Source organism: Nelumbo nucifera, chromosome 3, assembly GCF_055504915.1.
Source record: "Nelumbo nucifera cultivar China Antique chromosome 3, China Antique-T2T, whole genome shotgun sequence".
Classification (NCBI taxonomy): domain Eukaryota; kingdom Viridiplantae; phylum Streptophyta; class Magnoliopsida; order Proteales; family Nelumbonaceae; genus Nelumbo; species Nelumbo nucifera.
In genome coordinates this window covers 12,512,135-12,530,757 of record NC_142651.1, presented here as the reverse complement: position 1 = coordinate 12,530,757, position 18,623 = coordinate 12,512,135, and the positions used below count along the sequence as shown (strand labels likewise).

Sequence of the window (18,623 nt, the reverse complement as noted above, 5' to 3'; positions counted from 1 at the left end):
TAGAAAAACAAGAAGTTATATGATTACACTTTAAGAGATAAGAGATGAGAAGAAACAAACAACCACTTTTCTCTTAAAATTAAAAGATTCCTCTTAAGAGATAAGAATTAAGAGGAAGCGAATAGGCCCTAACTCATTTGAGGGTAATTTAATCATAAAAATTGTTATTTATGACAAGCCTAATTGCTCTGACTCTATTGATGCATTATAACAGAGCATATCCAAATCCAACCACACAATGTCATATTTTCTGGAACTGGAAGGAAGGATGACGATCTCTTCTTATATAGATTATAGATTATAGATTATCTAAACAAGGGGGAGAGTCGAGAGATGCTATATAATATACAGGAGACAGGTTCTTTGATTCTATCCTACCAAAAAATGAAAACCAACTTCCACTTTCAGCTTGACCAACATGCATCTCTGTGTTTCTTTCTTTATGAAGGAATGACTATGAACCATTACCATCAGTGTTGTCAGTGTTCTCATCTTTCTTCGCTTTAGGTAGGTTTTGTTTAGAAGAGCCATGTTTTCTAACTTTTTCTCGAAGACTGAAAGTTTGAAACGAGAACGAGTAAACGAATGAACAGTCCAACGACAAGCTGACTATTTAATAAATTCGGGTTAGACGACCATTTACCTCAATGTCTGAATCAGAAATTCTATTATATTGAGTTGTTTTCTGTTTCTGAACTCCACTCCCCGGTTCCTTACCACCGCTATTAATTTATTTAAATTAATCCGCACCAGACATTGAAAGAAGACTCCACCATCACCAAGTTGATACTTGAGGGTCAACACTCTCGTCTGTCAATGGAGACCTTTATTTTATTTTGATAGATATAGACCTTTAAAATTTAAGCAATAAAACACTCACTATCCCCTTGTTTTCAGATTTTTTTTTCCATATAAAATCTGAACTCTCTTTCAGCCATGGAGTAAGTAGAAATTAAAAATTTAATGGAGAAATATACATGCGAAATTAATTTAAGACAGGCACGGGAAGATGAACAAAGGTTTGTGGGTACTGGGTAGCTATTAATCCAAGATGACATTGAAATCCTGGAAGGATTTGGATCTGCTATAATTTTGTTTTGTAGGTGCCGCCGGTCAATTGTGCATGTGGAAAGCAGGAAAATTATTGAATTCCTGAGTTTCTTAATCCCCCATTGGAGAAGATACAAAAGTGGATTGTAGTTGTTGGCGTTTCCTCTTTGTCTCTGTGCAGGCTGCGGAAGACATGGCTTGTGTTCTTGCCAGTCTTCTCTTGTTTGCTTACTTGCTGCTGCTTCCTGGTCTTTCTTCTTCGCATCCCTTATGCACTGACTCAAGTGGGTCTCTCTTTCTCCCTTTCTTTTCTTTGATTTTGTTTTCCTTAGCTTTCATACTTCTTTTGCAATTCGTAAAATGTATTTCATTTATTTTATTTTTCCTGAGTAGAGGCACCTGTTACTCCGAAGACGCCTCTGGCCTTCTGTCCCTACAGTGGAAATGTCTGCTGTGACTCTGCCAAAGATCTAGAACTGCAAAAACAGTTTCAGGCTATGAACATCTCGGATCCTGCCTGTTCTTCTATTCTTAAATCGATCGTCTGTTCGGTAAGCCCTAATTACTATGCAATTAGACTGTACCGACTACTAAGTTTCACACTTGGATTGTTTGGTTACAGGAAAAAAAAAAAACAGTTTATCTTGTTTGTGTTTGGTTAATCCATGTATTTCGTTTCGGTATCTGAATTCACAATGAGCATTGTCTACTAATAGATGTTACATATTGCTGATGAAATTGGAGTCTCATATTTGTCGAGGATCTTTGTTGGTTTTTGTTGTAAATTAGTGTCATTCACCTCATTTTGCTTTGTGAAAAAACTGGATCAAGTAATACTGGAATCTTACTTACGAAGAGCTTGTAATAACAGGTGTATGATTTCTCTTAGTCATCTGTAATGTCATTAAATATCACAAATAATGACTTGTCTTAAAATTTACCACGCCCCCTCTAGGTGAGTTGGTATTGGCACTGGACTGAGGTCTCCTGTTTGACAGGGCGGAATTCCCCTCAAGGTGTATATCCTAATATGTAGACGCACCTTTAGATGCTTGTCTGACCTGCACTTTCCCCCTGGGTCTTAAATTGAATGTCTGTGATGCTGTAAAAGGCACTGCCCTCTCAAAAAAACAAAAGGAAAAAGAAACAGACTGTCTCAAAATTTCAAACTTACTCCCTTTCACCACATGTTTGCAGATACCATCATTGTAGGCAATCTAGTAGTTTTTGGGAGGAATCACTCTAATAGTAAGAATCACCTTATCCTGCCTAAGAGGGTGGGCTAATGGATTAATTCCTTTTTGTCTGCTCTGCTATTTAAGTCGTAAGGCCAGATTTTCTATTAAGGATTGAGCTAGCAAATCTTTTCTCACTGCCTCAACCAGGTTTTTATGGTCATCCACTTGATCCCTTAGAACCTTCAACTTGAAATCAGATAATTTCTTATCAAAAGTTCATAGCATGAAACAAAAGAAAAATAACAAGCTTCAAAGAACTGTATTTGTGAGTTTTGCTCACTGATTTGTTCAATGGTATCATGGAAAGCTCATTGATTTCTAAATAGGCATTGATGAAGGAAGATTTGGCCCAACCTCGCAAATCACGGCACGTGGCAAAAAAGCAAGTAGCTCGGCACTTAAAACAGCGTACCGAGGGTACAAACATCAAAGGGAAGAGACCAGCGGTCCGAACTCTCTAGCAAGGTGCTCGAACTCCCTACTTAGAGCTCGAACTCCCTGCAAGGAGCCCGAACTCCCTGCAAGGTGCCCGAACTCCCTACTTAGAGTTCGAACTCCCTACAAGGAGCCCGAACTCCCTGCAAGGTGCCCGAACTCCCTGCTTAGTGCTCAAACTCCCTACGAGGAGCCCGAACTCTCCCTTTGGCCCCGAGTCACACAAAGCAGAGACCCGAACTGGCCCGTCTTATGACAGTTCGGGGCCCCCCTTATCCGAACTCAAGACTTTGCCTCGCGCACCGCTCCAGGTACTTCGCTTCCGGAGCATTAAACTAGACGAACCACACCGTACCCGACACCGAAGGAGTCTGTATCCAGAGGCGGCGCACCCCAGTTTGAATGCGCCACAAGCAGTGGCGCCCGTAAACCTTCCTGCCACAAGCATCCCCTTTCCTCTCCCTATTGAGACAACCTTTACTGAACCGACTGCCGTCCCTCTGGCAGCCAGCCAAAACCAGTTGGATGACCTAATGCAGTGCATGCGGGCAATGCAAGCCCAAATGCAACAGTTCTAGCAACACCAGCTTCACCAGCACCAAGTGCTGCACAACATCTCCCAGTATCACTATCAACAGCAATTCCCCCAACTACCACTGAACCAACCACTACTTCCACCTCGCCACCCTGCTCCGAGGCCGGCCAAGGCCTCCCCGCAGGATGGACGCCCCCACCAAGGAAAGGCCTCCAGGCCCCAGAACCCCCCTAATAGCCAGGCCTCGTCCCCAGGCCGAAGAGAGAAAAAAATCATCCCCGCCTCGCAGCTCGCAGGCGGGTCGAGAACCTCGCCCGCGAGATCGGCACCTCGACGCTCCAAGCCCGAGTTCCCACTCACGGAAAACCGATTCGGCGCACTGGCAGCAACGGACTACCAGCACTCTGGGCCCATCGAGCTCGGCAACACGGAGGCCAGCAGCGCCAGTACAAGGCCCACTCAGCAGCGAAGGCGCCGGCGAAGTCGCCGAACCACCACCCATGTCCTGTCAGAGCTCAGAGGCAAAGAAGAGACGAGCTCGGACGAGGTAGGAGTTGCCCCGATTCTCTCAGTTCCTTCCCCCCTCGCATCAGAACTCCTGGCGGTCCCCTTGCCCAGAGATTTCAAGCTCCCCACCTCTGGACAAGTATGATGGGTCCCTCGACCCCAACGACCACGTTGACGCTTTCCAATCCCAAATGCACCTCGCCAGGGCCAGCGAATCGTGCATGTGCGTGGCCTTCACCACCACCCTCAGGGGGGTAGCCCGCACTTGGTACAGGAACCTGGCCCCCGGGTCGATAAAGTGCTGGGCTCAGTTCGTGCAGGTCTTCACCGCACACTTTGTCACCAGCAAACGGTGCCCCAGAACAAAGGAAAGCATCTTCGGAGTAGTCCAAAGGGAAGGAGAATCCATACGGGGCTACATCAAGCGATTCAATGAAGCATGCTTGCAGATACCCCGGTTGGACCCCGCGGTGCAGCTCGCGGCGGCAAAAAGAGGGGTAACGCACAAAGAATTCAAATGGCACATGGTAGCTAACCAGCCCGCAACCGTGGCCGAATTCCTCAAGCTCGTGGACAAGTTCATGGGGACAGAGGAAGAAATCAACCAACGAACCGAGGGCGGGAACGAGAAAAGAAAGAGGGAAGGCGAGCCCTCTAACCCAGTCGACCGGAAAAACCCGGCCCGAGAGCCGAAGCCGAACTAGTCGTTCCGAGCTCCCCTAGCAGTTCGGACGGATTACACGCCATTGAACACAAGGCGGACCGAGATCTTAATGACGATCAAGGATGCCCCATACGTGAAGTGGCCACCTCGCCTCAAGGGAAATCCGAACGAAAGAAATAAGAATTTATATTGTAGTTTCCATAGAGACCATGGTCATAGTTCCGAGCAGTGTAATAATCTCCGGGACGAGATAGAGGGGCTCATCCGTCGCGGATACTTGAGAAACTTTGTACAACACAACAATAATAACAATAAGGCAGATCGGCAAGGGGAGCACGAAAAGGATGCCCCCGAATCTGGCAGCAGACCTGCCGAACCGTTGCAGCGACAGCCTCCAAAGGAGAGGCCAGTTCGGGGAACCATCCATGTAATTGTGGGAGGTTCGGTGGTAGCAGGGTGTACCTCGGCAGCAGCCCGGACTTCAGTTCGCGAAGCGGCCCTTGAGGAGCGAAACCCTCCAAAGAGACCAAAGACCGAAGAACCAATCTTCTTCACGGAGGACGACGCACAAGGGGTCCGCTACCCCCACGATGACGCGCTTGTCATTAAACCAAGGATCAACGACTTCGAGGTCAGACGTGTACTCGTAGATTCGGGCAGCTCGGCGGACATCCTCTTTAAATCGGCATTTGACCAGCTACAGTTACAGAGGAGCGAACTAAAACCCGCAAACACTCCCCTGGTGGGTTTCAGCGGAGAGGAAGTCAGGCCCCTCGGAAAAATAACAGTACCTGTGGAAGTCGGCCGATCACGCATATCCTACGGGCGGTGGTCTCCACCTACTATTTGGCCATGAAGTTCCCTACGGACTTCGGTGTGGGAGTAGCACGGGACAACCAGCTCGAGTCCCGCAAGTGTTATGTTGCCGCCCTGAAGGGAAAAACCAAGGCAACCGACGACCTCGAACTATAGCGACCTGCGGAGCAAGGCGAGGAACGAGCTTCCCCCACAGAGGAAACAGTCGCAATCCCGACTTCGGCTACGGACCCAGCTCGCACACTCCAGATCGGTGCTTCCGTCGAGGAGCCCCTACGAACCGAACTGGTGAGTTTTTTACTTCAAAATTTAGATATTTTTGCATGGTCCGTGGCCGATATGCCCGGTATTAACCATGGCCTTATAACTCACAAACTTAACACTGACCCTGTAGTCAGACCCGTTAGACAGAAGAAAGGCAACTTAGCCCCAGAACGCTGGAGGGCGGTCGACGAGGAGGTCGAGAAGCTCCTCGCAGCAGACTTCATAAGGGAAATCCATTACCCGAGCTGGGTGGCCAACCCTGTGCTGGTAAAAAAGGCGAACGGCAAGTGGCGCATGTGTGTCGACTACACCGACCTGAACCGAGCTTGCCCGAAAGATTGCTTCCCCCTCCCCAGAATTGACCGCCTAGTGGACGCGACCTCAGGACATGAATTGCTAAGCTTCCTGGACGCCTACTCAGGCTACAACCAAATCAGGATGGACCAGTCTAATGAGGAAAAAACCAGCTTCATAACCGAGTTCGGCCTGTACTGTTACAAGGTCATGCCCGTCGGATTAAAAAATGCCGGGGCGACCTTCCAAAGACTTGTAAATAGGCTGTTTTGGCCCCTGATTGGCACGAAGATAGAGTGTTATGTAGATGACATGGTCGTCAAGACACAGTTTTCACAAGACTTAGATTTTGTCTTCCAAATCTTGCGTCAATTCAGCATGAAATTGAACCCCAACAAATGTGTCTTTGGCATCACCTCGGGCAAATTCCTAGGCTACATTGTCAATCGGCGCGGTATTGAGGCCAACCCGGACAAGATAAAAGCCATCCTAGATATGAGACCACCTCGGAAAGTAAAAGAAGTTTACAGGCTAAACGGCCGCATAGCCGCTCTGAGCCGCTTCATGTCCAAATCAGCAGACCGCTGCCTACCTTTCTTCAAAGCAATCAAAGGCAAAGGGTTCGAGTGGACCCAAGACTGCCAGCTCGCGTTTGACGAGCTAAAATGTTACCTCGCCAGTGTGCCAACCTTAGCCGGGCCCGAGGAGGGCGAGGTCTTAGAACTATACCTCTCGGCAAGCGACGAGGTGGTCAGTTCGGTACTAATAAAAGAAACAGACCGGGTCCAGTGACCCATATATTATGTTAGTAAAATTTTGCAGGGAGCAGAGACAAGGTACCCGCAGATAGAAAAGCTAGCATACGCACTGGTGATAGCAGCTCGGAAACTCCGCTCGTACTTCCAGGCTCACACCGTCATCGTCTTGACCGACAAACCTCTGAGACAAGTTTTACTCAAACCCGAGGTTTCCGGTCGACTGACGAAATGGGCCATCGAACTTAGCGAGTACGACCTCCAGTACAAGCCAAGAACTGCTATTAAGGCCCAAGCCTTGGCAGATTTTATCGCCGAATGCACATTTAGCCTCGAAGCCCCTGAGTCGGTCGAGCCCGAGATCCCCAGTTCGGGCGAGCTCAGAGCTTCCAAGCCAATCGAGTCTGAACCCCGTGAAGTAGCAGCTAGTGTAGCATCTCTCTTGGTTAGACCAAGCGCGAACTGGGATGAGGAGCCCTGGACCCTTCACGTAGATGGCTCCTCGAACCAGCAGGGCAGCGGGTTTGGAATAGTGCTACGCGGCCCGAGCGGAACAAAGTTGGAATACGCACTACGCTTTGAGTTCGCGGCATCCAACAACGAGGCAGAGTACGAGACACTGATAGCCGGGCTGAACCTAGCGCACAAGGTCGGAGCAAAGCACGTAGTTATCTGCAGTGATTCCCAGCTCGTGGTCAACCAAGTTACAGGCGAATACGAAGCACGCGAGCTCACAATGATTGCATATTTGGCAAAAGTAAATGAGGCTCTACTCAACTTCCAGTCACACTTCATCAAGCAAATCCCGAGGTCAGAGAACACTGAGGCCGACACCCTGTCCCGACTAGCCAGCACGAGCCACAACGCCATGAGAACCGTGTACGTAGAGGACTTACCTCGGCCCAGCATTCTCGGTGGGGCAGAAGAGGTCGCTCCCGTCTCTGAAGCAGAGCCGAGCTGGATCGACCCACTCGTGAGCTTCCTACTAGACGGAACCCTCCCCGCGGACCGCAACGCAGCCAAGAGGGTGCAGCGCCAGGCAGCCAAATACGTCATAATAGATGAACGGTTGTACCGACGATCCTACACGCTCCCCTACCTGCGATGCCTGCGCCCTGCCGAAGCCGAGTTCGTACTCCGCGACACCCATGAAGGCTTGTGCGGCGGACACCTGGGGGCAGAACTCTCGCCCAAAAAGCACTTTGACAAGGATACTACTGGCCAACGATGAAGACAGAGGCCGTCGAGCTCGTCAGAAAATGCGACAAGTGTCAGAAGCATGCCAATATCCACCATCAGCCTGCTGCCGACCCCAAATACCTCACCAGTCCATGGCCCTTCGCCCAATGGGGCATCGACCTTCTGGGGCCATTCCCACCAACGACAGGCGGGAGAAAATTCCTAGTGGTGGCAGTAGATTACTTCACAAAGTGGATAGAAGTTGAACCTCTGGCAACAATTACGGCCCGAAACATACAGAACTTCTTTTGGAAGAACATAGTATGTCGCTTCGGGCTACCTCAGGTACTGATCTCCGACAACGGCAAACAGTTCGAGGATATCAAGTTCCAAGAATGGTGCCAAAGTATGGGAATTAGTCAGAACTTCACGTTGGTCGCACACCCGCAGGCAAATGGCCAAACAGAAGTAATGAACAGAGCCATCCTCCGCAGACTGAAAGCACGACTAGACCGAGCTAAAGGGTTGTGGGCGGACGAGCTACCAAGTGTTCTATGGGCTCACCGAACCACGGAAAAAACCGCCACAGGAGAGACCCCCTTTAACCTCACCTACGGCACCGAGGCGTTTATCCCGGCGGAAATCGAAGTACCTACGCTGCGACTAGAAGCATACGACGAGCAGACAAACGAAGACGAGTTACACACCAACCTCGACCTACTGGACGAGGTGAGAGACCTCGCGCACATCCGAACTGCGGCCTACCAGCAAAAGGTAGCTCGGTACTATAACGCGCGAGTAAAGAAGAGGAACTTCCGCGTCGGCGACCTGGTTCTCCGTAAGGTCATGGTACCCGAACCCGGCGTAGGAAAACTTGAACCAAATTGGGAAGGACCCTACAGAGTAAAGAAAGCACTCGGGGGGGGGGGGGGGGCATACGAGCTCGAAACCCTAGAGGGAAAACAAGTACCCCGAGCATGGAACATTGTCAACCTAAGGCGATACTACCTATAGACCGCCAAGCAAAGTGGATAAAATCCCCACCAAAGCCTACGGGCTAGGATGCCGAGCTAACGAAGGAATCTCGGCACAAGCAAAGAAAACAGTCCGCGCGAGTGCGGTAACCCGGGCAGAAAACAGACCGGACGTATAGTCAGTTCGGCAAATACATTTAGTTCGGCAAATATGCTCAGTTCGGGAGAGAATAACCAGCACTTAAACAAATCATTCCATTCCAAAAGTAGGGTAGTACAAAAAAAAAAATTTACAAGCCCGGAGCTATTTCTTCATCGTCAGAAGGCACTTCGACAAAACCCGAAGGCCCCGCCTCGCCCTCGGAGTCTGGCTTGGCGTCAGCAGCATTAGCCATTTCCTGAGTTATGCGCGAAGTGGATATGGCGCTAACATCGAGCTCGGGGTACGTATTCCGGATCATCCACCGGCTCAGTTTAAAACCCCTCCTATATGAATCCACCATCAGATCATCAAAACCCGGCGAAGCGATGTACTCATCGACGGCCTTCTTCTTGGCATCTTTGATACCTTGAGAAAAGATCTGCGTCCTCTCCCTGATGTCCTCCTGAAGATACTCGACCTGATGCTGCAGATCCAGCCTCAAGTCCGCCATGTGCTTCACTACCACTCCCATGGCCTCGGCATCTCTCTGAGACCTCGCATGCCTGATCCGGGAAAAACGAGCAATCTCTTCAGTAGCACGAGCAGCCTCCTCGGCAGCACGACGAGCCTCTTCAGCAGCTCGCGCCTGCCTCGAGCTCCTCTCCACCTGAGCCGCCAAGGCGTGAATGGAAGAATTCACCTACCAAAAGAAACCGAATGATCAAAAGAACCAACAAAACAAAAGCCAAAGAGCTCTAAAAAAGGAGAACACTTACCACCATGGCATGGGTAACGGCACAGCAGGCCACTTGATGCAGAGGGAGATTAGTCCACGCCGCGACCTCCTCGGGGAAGATAGCCTCTTTACTCTTTTGAAGAGCATGGGTCGACGTCAACACACTCCTGAAATCCCCCAGGGCCCCCGAGCCCGAGGGCCCAGCTCGCGTATGAGCAGACCCGGAGTAAGCAGAAGCACCGGAGTATGTAGGAGCCCCTGTGTATGTAGTCTCAGCATAAGGGCCCCCTGCCGGCTCCTGCATCGGAGGGACCATCTCGGGCCCCCTAGGCGGATTTTCTGGCTGGTAGCCCGGCACCTCGGGCTCCGCATCCTGAGGCACCTCGGCGCGAGTTCGCTTGGCAACCCGCTTTCTCCTCTTCATACCTTGAAACAAGTGCCCACCCCGGGTCCCTCGCGAATCCATCACACCTGCGAAAAGAAGTTCGCCATCAGTAAAAAGCAAGAAAGACAGCAAGATAAGAGTCTCTAAGTGAAGAACCTACCCGAGCTCAGGCCGGCCGCAATGAGCTTGGCCACCGTCAGATACTGTTGACACTTCATCCCAAGCCGCGCCCATTGCTGGAGGCCCTTCACCGTCTCCTTGTCAAGCGTAACCCCGGAGTCAGGAGCGGCCATCCCCCACCCGGTCTGAAAAGGCCACCCCAACACACTTCGCACCCCAAAATAGTCCCGCTTCCATGCTGGGACCTTGTTGGGGAGCTCGTGTAAAAGCTTAAAACCCGGGCGAGGAGACAGGTAGTAAGCCCGCCTGCACCCGGGGAGAGGACCCGCTTGCTTCTTAAGCATCAAGATTGAAGAAAAAATCTCCAAGTCCAACGGAAAGCTCTCATCACAGAAAAGGGAGATTGTCCCCACCAAGTTTCGAATGGAATTCAGGTGAAGCTGGCCGACTGTCACGCCGAAGTGGTTCAAGACACTCGGGGGTGGAAAGGCAATCGCAGCCCCGCGGCGAGCTGCTCCTGGAATATTACGATCTCATCAGGACCGTGTTCCCAAGGAAAGCCACCCAAAGGTATGAAATAAGCATACTCCCCGGGCAAGTTATAGTAAGTAACGAGGGATTGGAGCCCCTCGGGTGTCATGGTCGAAGGGCCGAACTTGTCTAACATCCGATCCCGGCGAGAGGTGGACGCCAAACTACCCGAAGCGCCACGGCCTACGGGCCCGAACTCTTCCTCGAGCTCTACCTCCGGCTCGCTAGGGCTATCGGGGGATGCAACTTGGTTCGTAGAACCTGCATCAAACCCGCTGAAAGGACTATCTGAGCCATCCGAGCTAGACATTGGGAGTGATGAGATCCAGGAAAGTACTCACCCGGACAAAAGCTGTAGACCACAGGAGCTCGGACGAACGGAAGACCTTGAGCGCAAACTAAAAAAACCTGGACGCGAACTGGATGCGAGCTGAAACTCAGACGCGAGCTCGAGAGAAATACAAAATCGACAACAACCGGGGTCCCCCACCCCCGCTATTTATGCTCACAGTGACCGAAAGGCAACGGCTTAGATCAAAGCCAATCCAATGGCCTACGGCCGCCCTGACCGTGCGTCCCCCGAGACCGAGACGTGATTGGCGCACGTCTTTCTGAAACTGACAGCGCCGACGCACATCTTTTCGAAACTGACGGAACGCCAGCGCACGTCTCCTCAGAAAAAACGGCAACGGCACGTCTTTTTCAAATTTGAAAAAGCGCCCGCTATCGCGCCCCCAAGTGGCGTGCTTTTTTTTTTGAAATTTCGAAACAACACGCGTGCCGCCACATCTATCAGCATTTAGACAGGCCGACGCGCTTCCCGCATAAATGGACGCTCAAAGAAGCCCAAGAAACCCTGACAACGCACCTCGCGCCAGCAGAACCAAGATTCAAAGTGCAGGACAAATCTACCTGACACCTTGCGAACGCCAGGGCAAGACCCTTAGCACGAGGAGTGGGGGGCAATTGATGAAGGAAGATTTGGCCCGACCTCGCAAATCACGGCACGTGGCAAAAAAGCAAGTAGCTCGGCACTTAAAACAGCGTACCGGGGGTACAACGCCAAAGGGAAGAGACCAGTGGTCCGAACTCTCTAGCAAGGTGCCCGAACTCCCTACTTAGAGCTCGAACTCCCTGCAAGGAGCCCGAACTCCCTGCAAGGTGCCCGAACTCCCTACTTAGTGGTCGAACTCCCTGCAAGGTGCCCGAACTCCCTACTTAGAGCTCGAACTCCCTACAAGGAGCCCGAACTCCCTGCAAGGTGCCCGAACTCCCTGCTTAGTGCTCGAACTCCCTACGAGGAGCCCGAACTCTCCCTTTGGCCCCGAGTCACACAAAGCAGAGACCCGAATTGGCCCGTCTTATGACAATTCGGGGCCCCCCTTATCCGAACTCAAGACTTCGCCTCGCGCACCGCTCCAGGTACTTCGCTTCCGGAGCATTAAACTGGACGAACCGCGCCGTACCTGACACTGAAGGAGTTCGTATCCAGAGGCGACACACCCGGGGATCTGACGCTTGACGGCCGCATTTCAAACGGCCACCTGCCACCGTCACCTGTCACCGCTACCTCCAGTTACAGAGACGGCTCCGACAAAAGGAGCAGCGACGGTTCTGCCCCAGCAGAGGCGATGACGCCCGAACTGGCAGAAGCATGGAAATACTCATTCCCGACCTGACAGGAGTCTAGGAGTGAGTGCGCGAGGTGGTTATAAAAGGCTCTCCACCCCCAAAGAGGAGGTATGCAAACTTTGCGCTATCTGGTTTATCTTACCTTTGAAGGATTCTAACTTAAGCTTCGGAGCCTTTACACCGGGTTCTCCCCGGAGCTTCCTCATCTCCTCCGTTTCAGGTTCCCCGCTACTCAGTTCAGAGGCAAGGTCATTGACAGCTCGGACCGGCCGGATTGCGCATCATCAGGCATGATGGAAATTATTTTTAGCATATGGTGAGTGGTAAGAATTCTACAAGCCATCATAAAATGCTCTAGAACATAGAGAAGGAGGGTTTACAACTCTTTTATTTTTAGGGAAAATTTCCGATCAGTACCCTGTACTTTGGCTCGAGTGACAATTTGGTCCCTGAACTTTAAAATGCGACAATCCAGTACCCGAACTTTTAAAATGTGACAATCCAGTACCTGCCGTTAACCAGTCCGCTAATCAGCTGTTAAGTGACATTTGAAAAGTCAAAAATGCCCTTTGAAAGCCATCTAATTCTCTTTATCAACCATCCAAACATTGACAAAAAACTGAACAGTCCCAAATCCTAGCCTCTTCTATTCAAAAACGTTGGTGACTGTTAAGAAGAATCTAGAATTTGGGACTGTTCATTTTATTGTCAATGTTTGGATGGTTGATAAAGAGAATTAGATGGCATTCTTAGGGCAATTTTGACTTTTCAAATGTCACTTAACGGCTGACTAACGGACTAGTTAACAGCAGGTACTGGATTGTCACACTTTGAAAGTTCGGGTACTGGATTGTCACGTTTTGAAAGTTCGGATACTGAATTGTCACATTTTAAAGTTCGGGGACCAAATTGTCACTCGAGCCAAAGTACATGGTACTGATCAGGAATTTTCCCTTTATTTTATTGTTGTTATTTTTAAATTTTTATGTGTTTATAATTCCATCTCTTTTCCTTGGCCAATCTAAGGATCTTAATTCATAGATCGACTTTTCTCCACTCTTGTCTCTTATCTAAATTCAAGACGTTGCACATTAAGCATTTGAATTCTTGTTTATTTGAAGGACAATATAGTCTAGCGTTATGTGATAGGGTTCTTTATTTCTGAAATTAGTGTCTCAGTCACTATGCAATTTCATTTCATCACATGCCAAAAGTTTATATCATGCTAACTCTATTTCAGGCTTTCTATGGACACCTCATATTTCTTTCAGGGGAAAACTAGTTTTGATGTTCCTTGTTGTATAGGTTGGAATTGGATAACTTGATTTCAACATGACTGCTATCCAATTAGTAAACTAGTATGCATGCTTTACAAGAGAAATTAGTTAATCATTTTATATTTTGTATGTTGAAATTTGAATTCTCTCCTTACGTTCATGTATGCATGATTTGCAGATATGTGATCAGTTCTCAGCAGAGCTATTTCAAATTGAAGGTCCTCAGCCAGTTCCTGTTCTGTGCAACTCCACTATCTCAGCAAATGCATCCCAATCTAACGGTGCCACAAATGACTTCTGTGGCAAGGTCTGGGATACTTGCCAAAATATTTCTATATTAAATTCTCCATTTGCCCCCTCATTGCAAGGTAGAGCTGGTGTCCCAGGTAATTCAACTTATTCAAAGATGACCGACCTATGGCAGTCAAAAAGTGAATTTTGCAATGCATTTGGTGGAGATTCTGGCAATGGATCAATGTGTTTTGATGGTGAACCAATTTCATTGAATAATACTGAAACTCCAAGTCCTCCAAATGGCCTGTGCCTTGAGAAAATTGGAAATGGATCTTCGTATCTTAACTTGGTTGCTCATCCTGATGGGTCCAGCCGTATCTTCTTATCTGACCAGCAAGGTAAAATATGGTTGGCAACTGTTCCCGATGAGGATTCTGGGAAAACATTAGAGCTAGATGAATTAAATCCTTTTGTGGATTTAACAGATGAAGTTTATTTCAGTTCTGAGTTTGGTCTGATGGGTATGGCATTTCATCCAAACTTTGCACAAAATGGCCGCTTCTTTGTTTCATTCAATTGTGATAAGATTAAGTGGCCAGGATGTTCTGGAAGATGTTCATGTAACTCAGATGTGAACTGTGATCCTTCAAAGCTGGCTTCTAATAATGGGGCTTCTCCATGCCAGTATCATAGTGTCATCTCAGAATTCACTGCTAATGGTACCACATCAGAAGTTTCCTTGGTACATATCCATATACTTGTTGGCAGTATTTATTTCAGTCTAACAGAGGCCTAATCAAATTGTAATTTTGATCTGTTTTCCAGGCAACAAGAGCCAATCCTACAGAAGTCAGAAGGATATTTACAATGGGCCTGCCATTTACTAGTCACCATGCAGGCCAGATTCTCTTTGGACCCACAGATGGATATTTATACTTTATGATGGGGGATGGTGGAAGTACAGGCGATACTTACAATTTTTCTCAAAATAAGAAATCCTTGCTGGGAAAGATTATGAGGCTTGACGTAGATAACATACCAAGTGAGTGTCAAGACAGAATAGTTTGTCTTCCCCCACCAAAAAAAAAATCTTGAGGAGATTGCTATGTTATGTTTTATATTTCATGCATAATTCTTAATTTTTCAATCCTTAAGACTATGTTTTGTTTTCTGAGAATGCCAGTTCTTTTAATGTATGTATGTCTTTATATTATTCTCTAAGTATTGGATGATGGGTGGCAAACAGTTCAGTTAGTTGCCAAGCCCAGGTCTGGAACAAGCCTCACCAAATTCAGCAATTATAATATAGCTAGTGTCTTCATGAAAAGAAATTATTTATAATAAAACAAATGACAAGCAAGAGATGCAGTGAAACCTTGAAATTAGTGGTTATATTTCTTGTGCCAAAGTATGGGGGAAAAACCTACACTTAAATCTTTACTTCTTTTATGTACTTTTTTATTCTTTATGGGGCAGGAACCAAAGATATCATTATGGATCCTCATTTAGTTCAATCTATTTCACCTTTTCTTTCTTTCTTTTTTATCAGTAAGTATCTTTTTCTAATAATACACGTGTGCTTAGATGACTAAGTATGAATCTGATCCATAGATGCTTCTAAGGGCTGTTTTTCAGTTTTAGTGCCCAGTGTATGTACACTATTTCCAGGTCATTTCACTACTATTCCTTCGTTGTTTTGGTAAAGCATTTTCCAATACTTTATTTTCCATCTTCATGTGAATGGTTTGCTGTTTATGTAAATGTGTTGGAAACTGTTAAATATTTTCTCATAAATTACATTATTTAAACTCTTCCATTTTTTATCTGTTGTTGATCCTAGACTACTCCCTCTTTTGTTGGCTATTCATAATCTTCTGGTTAGGACACATGAACTTGTTGGATTTGGTTCCACCTCCTTAAATGTGTTTTGCATTGTTAGTATATGTTAATAGGCTTCATTTCCTTGACGGATGCCTTAAGAGTTCCTCTATGTTTTATGCTATGAGCCATCCTTTATTGCTTAGATCATATTGTTTTCTTTATTTGGAATGGAGAAACAGGATTCATGTAGCTTAACCCATATAGTTGGGACAAGGCTTATATGATGATGATGATATCATTTTCTTTATTGATCATTATTTTATCATTCCTGATACTTATTTCCAGGTGCAAAGGAAATTGATACCCTTGGTCTGTGGGGAAACTACTCTATCCCAAAAGACAATCCATTTTCTGAAGACACAGAATTGCAGCCTGAGATTTGGGCCCTGGGACTTAGAAATCCATGGCGCTGCAGTTTTGATTCAGAAAGGCCTTCGTACTTTCTCTGTGCAGATGTTGGTCAGGTAAAGATTTTCTTCTAGATTTTTTTTTTTTTTTTGTAAATAAAGTACTTCATTAAGCACAACTGGAAACAGAAAGGATACAAAAGGAGCCTCCCCACATTATAAACAACAGTCAGTCTGTGGGAGGTTCAAAAAGAGTTAGTTTTTCCTGTCTAATACGAGCTCTATTAGCAAGAGAATGAGCTCTAGTATTTTCAGATTCTTTTACATAAGATATACTAAAATTTACAAAAAAAGAGATGATTTGTCTGCCTTCTTCGATTATGCCCTGTGTACTCCATCCAGATGCTAGCCAGTTGTGCTTCAAAAGACTAGCCACTTGATAGTTCATTTGTAGCTGCTTTAGGTTTGACATATATTAAGCTTTTTCGCTGCATTGGAACTTCAATGAATGATCTCTAAAGTATTCTTCTGTCGATGTATAGTCTCAGGTTAATTGCATCACAGTAGATTGTGCCATTGGGTTATCAACATGCCTAAATCTGCACCAATCTTAATCCAAAATCTGATCTGGTTAGCCAGATTTGGATTCCAAAACTGCATTTTTTCAGTAGATCTGGGTACTATATTTTTTAACCAAAAAATTACAGGCTTGGGTTGGTTTCCATTCCTTTTATTTTGTCCAGAATATATGGTTTTGGAATTATCCAAGTCTGATCTAGATCCAGTTAATTAGGTTTGAATTTTATTCTAAATATCTAGTTGGTTCAAATCTCTAGGTATACCCAATTCGAACCTTTTTATTGACAGATGTAAGCAATGCCTTGAGAACTTGTTAATGTGCAACCAGAGTTTCATGTTGTGTCAAAGGAAGATGTGTAAATACGATGGGTTAAAATCACTTAAACTGATGTCGCTTTGGGTGTTCAGTTGCAGTTGATGATAATCTGATAAAAATCACGCTGTAATTACTAATGGAAAATTTTCCCTGTCATATCATTCATAAGAGTAATTTGAACCATTAATTCAATTGACAGACTGTGATACTGATATGATGAATTGGACGCTGCAACTATATTATTGATAGACTTTGATTTTAAACCATGTAAGCAAGACTCCATATTCTTTAAAATTGTAAACAGCTGAGCATGGAGAGCTACTAGAGAAGAAAAGATGGAGTCCCTTTTCCTTGTCCTTTTGTATTAAACATGTACTTTGTGTTCAGTTTATATCCATTTTCCTTAAGATTCTTACAGGGATTTCATTGGTTCTGTAGTATCCTCATAAATTGAATATACAATCATTGATTAGATTTGATTCTCAGAATAATTTTGACTTCATAGGATCAATATGAAGAGGTGGATATTATCACTAAGGGTGGAAATTATGGATGGCGTGCTTATGAGGGTCCCTATCTTTACAGTCCTCCATTGTCTCCCGGAGGAAATACATCTGTGAACTCAACAAATCCTATCTTCCCCATAATGGGATACAACCACTCCACTGTAAATAAGAAAGAAGGATCTGCATCCATTACTGGTGGCTATTTCTATCGTTCCATGACCGATCCATGCACTTACGGAAGGTGAGTAGGATTAGTTCCACCCAATCTGAAAATTGGTAGTTCTTTACTGATTGATTATGTATGCATAGAAACTGGAACAGATAGACCTGTTAACCCTCCTAACCACAAATGGAGTTTCAGTTACCTGTACGCGGATCTCTATGCTGGTAATATGTGGGCTGGCATTGAAACCCCGCAGGATAGTGGGAACTTCAGTAGCCGCTCAATTTCTTTCAGTTGTGCTCGTGACTCCCCAATCCAATGTGAATCATTGCCAGGAAGTTCTCTACCCGCTTTGGGTTACATTTTCTCATTTGGGGAGGACAACAAGAAAGATGTATATCTTTTAACCAGCAAGGGGGTTTACAGAGTTGTTCGTCCAAGTCGCTGCAGTTATGCTTGCTCAAAGGAAAATGCTACAGCTGCAGGAAGTCCAAATCGTGGTACTTCTACCCCTTCATCTGGGAGTTGGTTGAGGGTCGCATTCAACAATGTGATGCTCTTTTTGTCTTCTTCATTGTTACTCATACTGGGTTTTGTATTCTGAGCTAATTCCCCAGGCCTAGGCAGTATTCAGTATTGTAACGCTATCCACATGGTTGGTTTCATTGCGGAGGTACTATTTATAGGTTACTACTGTGTTCTCCTTTGTACTATTGTAGTTTCCGGAGTGTGCTGCATTTTCTTATCTGGGTACTTGCATTGCATGAGTTTTGCTCTTCTCTACTGAAATAAATGGAGAAATCAGAGACTTGTGGTTAACATACATAAGAAGAGGGAGAGTCCCAGCCCCACCCTTTCGGTGGATGCCACTAATGTCTACTATCTAAAACAGATTGATTGAGTCATTTGATTCATGATCATAATCTTCATGAAATCAGATTTACACTCTGTATGGCAGAGTTAACCAAGGTTCCACTCCCCTTGCACGTGAAAACTGAGAAATGAACTTTTGAGTGGATCAAACACTTTCCACTCCCTCTGCAATTCATTCTGTTTAATTCAG

General features: G+C 46.5%; 1 protein-coding gene across 2 annotated transcripts; it reads left to right on the top strand.

The window, feature by feature from the left end:
- The first annotated feature begins 212 nt into the window (after nt 1-212).
- Nucleotides 213-18,331, top strand: LOC104596437 (HIPL1 protein-like). Of its 2 annotated transcripts, XM_088901088.1 has the most exons (8): nt 213-507; nt 1,104-1,334; nt 1,444-1,601; nt 13,713-14,510; nt 14,594-14,810; nt 15,935-16,113; nt 17,397-17,638; nt 17,759-18,331. In XM_088901088.1, exons 2-8 carry the CDS (start codon nt 1,244-1,246, stop codon nt 18,162-18,164), a joined length of 2,091 nt encoding a protein of 696 aa, XP_088757214.1. In that variant the 5' UTR covers nt 213-507; nt 1,104-1,243; the 3' UTR covers nt 18,165-18,331. The 2 variants fall into 2 exon arrangements, with proteins under 2 accessions (XP_088757214.1, XP_088757215.1); XM_088901089.1 differs by lacking the exons at nt 213-507; nt 1,104-1,334; nt 1,444-1,601 and adding exons at nt 8,982-12,365; nt 12,478-12,573.
- The last annotated feature ends 292 nt before the right edge of the window (nt 18,332-18,623 follow it).

Bases quoted from the DNA above. Each gene is read 5' to 3' on its own strand.
- LOC104596437 (XM_088901088.1), top strand. From the start codon at position 1,244: ATGGCTTGTGTTCTTGCCAGTCTTCTCTTGTTTGCTTACTTGCTGCTG. The intron at 14,511-14,593 runs GTACATATCCAT...TCTGTTTTCCAG, and splicing joins CCACATCAGAAGTTTCCTTG to GCAACAAGAGCCAATCCTAC. The intron at 14,811-15,934 runs GTGAGTGTCAAG...ACTTATTTCCAG, and splicing joins TGACGTAGATAACATACCAA to GTGCAAAGGAAATTGATACC.